The following is a 5,042-nucleotide window of genomic DNA, read 5'->3' as shown; positions in this document are numbered from 1 at the left end:
GTGGGGACCCCTCTCCCAGAGAGACAGGTGGCCTCACTAATGTTCCCCTGAAACGTGGACCCCCCCACACACAGAGCACATCTGGAAGACTAAATGAAAGGCTTGATCCCAGGGACATCCCCTGCAGGGTGAGCCAGGCCAACGGGCCCTGGCTTCCAGTCCTTGAACAACCAGGAAGAGGGGTAATTATGCCCTTAGGAGAATACAGTATACAGGGCAAGCAGCCACAGCAGCCTCCATGTTGGTTCTGACTGACGCCAGGCGTAGTGGCGCATGTCTATAATTCCAGCTATTTGGTAGGCTGAGGCAGGAAGACAAATCTGAGGCCAGCTTGAGTAACTCAGTGGGATACTATCTTAAAAAAAAAAAAAAAAAAAAGGCAGGGCTAGGGGGCTGGGTGAGAAGGACTTAGGTTCAAGCCCCAATACCACAAGAGAAAAAAGCACACTGGCTTCAGGGGTAGTAGTACATTATTTTAATTCCAGCTCCTTGGGAGGCTGAGACAGGAAGATTGCAAGTTCAAGGCTAGCTTGGGTAACTGAGTGAGATCCCATCTCAAAAAGTACTTGGGGGGAGGTAATTGTAGCTGAGTGGGAGAGCACTTGCTTAGCAAGTACAAGCCTGAGCCCCAGAACCACGCATGAGAAAAGGCACCCTGGACCTTAGCGAGGATGGCAAGAAAATTCTAAAACATCACATGGAAATTTGCACTCCCTCTTTCTATAAAACTGAGTTCAAGGTGGGGCCGCTCTGGCTGAATCTCGCCCTCTACCAGCCCAGACAAGCAGGCCCCAGTCCCCTGACTAGGCCAGTAGGGCCGCTCTAACACAGGGGAGGCCACCCGGGGCCCCTCTGTCGCTCATTACATGAGGTGGATGGCAGCAGCCTTGCGGATGAGCCGCTCGGTCAGGGGCGAGTTGGGCTTCAAGGCGTTGCGCTCCATCAGAAGATTCCTGTGGAAACACACAGGCTACTGTGGAATCTTCCAGAAGGGTCTGAGCCTGTGGTAGCCCAGGCTTCAGAGCAGAGGGGACGGGATGGGCCGAGGCAGGAGCCCTGGGCTCAGCTCGGGAGTGGAGAGCCACATCCCGGCTCCCAGGAGCAGGGCAGGGACATCATCAGAGAGACAGAGAGACAGAGAGAGAGAATGTGTGTGTGTGTGTGTGTGTGTGTGTGTGTGTGTGTGTGTGTGTCCTCGGCTGGGAAGCAAGTGGCAGGACACAGGCGTTGTGTGCAGAGTGCGGTGGTGGTGGGATGTTGGTGGGGAGACCCAAGGTTAAGGAGGACAAGTGGAGAGGGTGCTCCAGGCAAAGCCCCCCTTCCACCCCCACCCCCCCGCCGTGGGCTCAATGCTGGCGTCTCATCAGCATGCCTTATCAGGGGCTGCGGCCCCGGGAGGGGGTGACGAGAAATGGAACGATGGGGTTTGTGTCCTTCTAAGCAGCAGCGGGTGAGAATTCACTGAGCCCCCACAGGAGGGCGCTGTCGGCCAACCAGGCTGAGGCCGTGCTAGAAAGCGGTCTGCCCCCCACCTCCTCGCCCCACAAGCCTCCATCTGGGTCCTCCAGCTTCCGCCCCTGCAACACAACAGCTGTCCCCAGTAAGCCACCGCGCTGTGGTATTCGTCATGGCACCCATGACGACCAAGCGGGCCCCAAGTAAGGGTCACAGGGCTCCTGTGCGTGGGCAGTGCTGGGGCTGGGGTGGGGACACCACAAGCAGCCCTGCTGGATCTCAAGTATCCCCCAGAAGCCCATGGGGTCAGAAGATGGGTTTTGTGAAGGTGCGGGAACATGGAGGGCTCTGACTCCCTCAGCTGATAAAAAACTGATGAGGTCATAGTTGCACGGCATCATAGGGACCTTGTGGCACTGAGGAGGGTGGGTCCAGGCGCAAGCGGAAGGCCCTGCGTGTGAGCTTGGGGGTCTGTGTTCCCGCGCTGCAGCACGTGACCCTTGGGCAGGGGGCAGAGCCATACATGGTGTCAGAGGGCACTCATGGTCACCGGCAGCCAGGTGAGCCTGCTGAGCCTGCTCGCAAGGAAGACCGAGTACAACCTCAGGGCAGGAGCAGCCCACCCACGGGTGGCCCCAGGAGCGGCCCAGGCAGGGCAAGCCTTCCTGTGCTGGGTGCTGCAAGCGAGGCTGCTCACCGGGCCACGTTCCTGCGGGCACTGGAGGTGCAGTTCAGGGCTGCGTGGATCAGCAGCTGGTTGAAGACGTCTCTCTGCAATGTCAGTGCAGCCAGGAGTCAGGTGCCTGCCATGCGGTGGGGGGGACTCCGGCTGGCCTGACACCTGACACGGCAGCCTGCCGCTCCACCCTGGGTGACGGGCTGGCCGTCTCGTGGGCAGCCACACCTGGCCGGGGCGGGCGGGGGGCTCACCTGCGCGGCGCTGCCCCCGATCTGCACAATGCGGTAGCGGATGGGCAAGAGCAGCTCCAGTGCGCGGTCTGCGTTCCCGTCCTTGAACGCCACTATGGCCTGGCACAGGGGCAGCCCCACGTCGCGGGCCAGCAGGTGCTGGCAGTTCTCCCCGGGGGACCTGCTCCAAAGACACAGCCTCAGCGCCACCTCCCCAGGGCCGCATCCTGCCAGGGCAGCGTCCCACTGTTGGGCTGGTCACAACGATGGGGTGGGTGCCCCGCAGGGTGGGGCCCAGCACTGAGGACACAGGGCCCTGAACTCAGGTTGGCTTGGAACTGGCCTAGGAGCAGACAAGATCCCAATTCATGGCCTCAGCCTTCCCATCTGGAACGTGGGCACAGCAGTGCCAACCTCACAGCTCTGGGTGGCCAGGGAAGGCTGGGCATGAATCTTAGGGCTACCACTGTCACCAGAAAGCTAAGGCAACAGTGGCTTGAGCCTGCTCAGGGCCCCCTTGTCTCTCCCAGGCAGGTACCATCTCAATTCGTAGTTAAAGAAACTGCAGCTCACAGTGGAGATGTGTTTTGCCCAGGGTCTCACTCAGGCCTTGTACTTGGCAGGTGTCACTGGTTCCAGGACCACTGTCACCACCAGATCCACCCCAGCCCTAGGCTTTCATGCCCACCCTGGGGCAGAGGGGCAGCTCTGAGTGTGGGGACACCAGGTACACCCCCATGAGATGCAGGCCTTCCTCTCCAGGCTCCCCAATGTTGGGCCCACCCTGGCCCTTCGGGTGCTGGGGTCGACCCCACCCCGCCTCAGGGCCCCAGCTCCTGCATACTCGCTGGCTTCCTGCAGGCCGGTCAGCAGGTCCTGCGTGATCTGGCGGTCCTGGGCACCCAGGGAGGCCATCAGGAAGTGGGCATCGTTGAACAGCAGGATGTGGTCCTGGCTGTGAGGCCGCACCACGGGCAGGACATCGTGCCAGCGCTGGCCCACGGACACCCCTGGGACACAGGAAGGACACCTGGATTTCTTCACCCAAGCATCCTCCAACTTGCCACCCTTCTACCTCAGCCTCCTAGTGTGCACCTGGCTTAGCCCCAGACTCTTAAACCCCCCCAGTAGGTGGCTCATGCGAGAACAGCACCCACTAGGTGGCAGGACCTCATTAAAATGTCGTATTCATAACACCCTCTCCCTGGGGGTCTGGACTTCCCAACTCCCCACTCCCCTGTCTCTGCCGCAATCCCAGCACTACCTCCCGCCTGGCCCCTCCCCATCTCGAGCATAGAGCCCTGCTTTCTCCTCCACCACCACCGTCGCCTGTGACCACCATTTCTCACCTGCTGGACTCCAGCTGGGAGTCTGCTTGGCATAGCAAGGAGATGTGAAGCCTTCCTCACCCTGCCTGCCCCCAGGACTCTGGTCCAGGTCCCTAGCCTCTTCCCCGGCCCCTCTGCACAAAGCAGCGCAGGCACCATGAAGCCTCCAGGCCCTCCCTAAGCAGCTCACCCTGCCCTCCCTTGAGCCCACACTGCCTCATCCCCACAGGGCCCAGTCTGGGCTGAGTGGCACAGGTTTAGCTCCCAGGAGTCCTGGAGAAAGGGCAAACCCATTGGCACTCCAGCAGCCAGCGGGAAGCCATCAAGGCTACTCATGGCCAGCTGGGTCTGGGTCACCTACAGAGCATGAGGTGACAGGGCTGAGAAGTGGCATTGTCAGGGAGTTGGGAAGTTCTTGCCTCTCAGGTCCTAGGAAAGGAGCCACTGTGGGGGAGGGGGAGCAGATAGGGTGTGGGAACAGCAGGGGACCCTGGGTACAGAGCTGAGGCCACCACGGGAAGGGTAGGCAAAGGCTAGAAGAAGGAAAGAGGTTGCCTGGGACCTGAGAGGCAACCTGGGTGTGGCCCTACAGCTCTGGGTGGCCCTGGGGATGACAGCGGAGGTCGTTGGGGCAGAGACATGCTACCTTCCATCTGGAGGCGGAAGAGCAAGGAGCAGTTGTCCACCAGGTCCAGCACAGAACCTCTGTCCCGCAGGTAGGGCAGGATCTACAAGACAAGGGCCCCGGGGGTGGGTGACGAGGAGCCCATGGGGACAACCATCTGGGCCACAAAGCGGCATTGTTGGGGCTTTGGGAAGTTCTGTACTCTCAGGTCCTAGGAAAGGAGCCACAGTGGGGGAAGGGAGGGGCAGGTAGGGTGTGGGAACAGCAGGGGACCCTGGGTACAGAGCTGAGGCCACCACGGGAAGGGAAGGGGAGGGGAGCAGGAGCTGGAAGAAGGGTGGAGGTGGAAGAGGTGAAGAGCAAGCCTTCAGCGGAGAAGCCACCACCATGTTCCCTGCCTCCCCAGCCATCAGGACTGTCACCCTCACAGTGGGCCCTGACAGCTACAGGTGCCAGACCTGAGGATGGGACTCGCTGTGCTGCATCCCAGGGCACATCCCAGGCCCTGCGTCCCCAGCATAGGTCACCACCCCTGCTCCACGGGAAGTCCTGCCTGTGTCAGGAGGACCACAGTGATGTCCTCTGATGCTCTGGGTCCCAGGCTTTGGTTGTAAGCCCTCACTAGGGAATTTTTTCCTCTCAAAAAACACCAGGGGCGGGGGTGAGGAAGGGGGTAGGGAGGGTCAGCTTGATAGGGTGGCAGAGTTCTGGGGACGGGGGGGGGG

At 60.8% G+C, this 5,042-nt stretch overlaps 1 protein-coding gene across 1 annotated transcript in view; it reads right to left on the bottom strand.

Annotated features, from left to right (window-relative positions):
- Positions 1-452: 452 nt before the first annotated feature.
- Positions 453-5,042, bottom strand: part of Ttc38 (tetratricopeptide repeat domain 38) — a 19,749-nt gene continuing 15,159 nt past the window's right edge. Inside the window, exons 10-14 of the mRNA XM_004642404.2 lie at positions 4,339-4,420; positions 3,209-3,374; positions 2,386-2,545; positions 2,153-2,226; positions 453-953 (exon numbers count right to left, since the gene is read on the bottom strand). Coding sequence (XP_004642461.1) covers positions 863-953; positions 2,153-2,226; positions 2,386-2,545; positions 3,209-3,374; positions 4,339-4,420 — 573 coding nt within the window. The 3' untranslated portion in view covers positions 453-862. The remainder of the gene's footprint in view (positions 954-2,152; positions 2,227-2,385; positions 2,546-3,208; positions 3,375-4,338; positions 4,421-5,042) is intronic.

This window comes from Octodon degus, unplaced genomic scaffold (genome assembly GCF_000260255.1).
Source record: "Octodon degus isolate 3935 unplaced genomic scaffold, OctDeg1.0 scaffold00153, whole genome shotgun sequence".
NCBI lineage: Eukaryota > Metazoa > Chordata > Mammalia > Rodentia > Octodontidae > Octodon > Octodon degus.
This window is presented reverse-complemented; position numbering and strand designations above follow the sequence as displayed.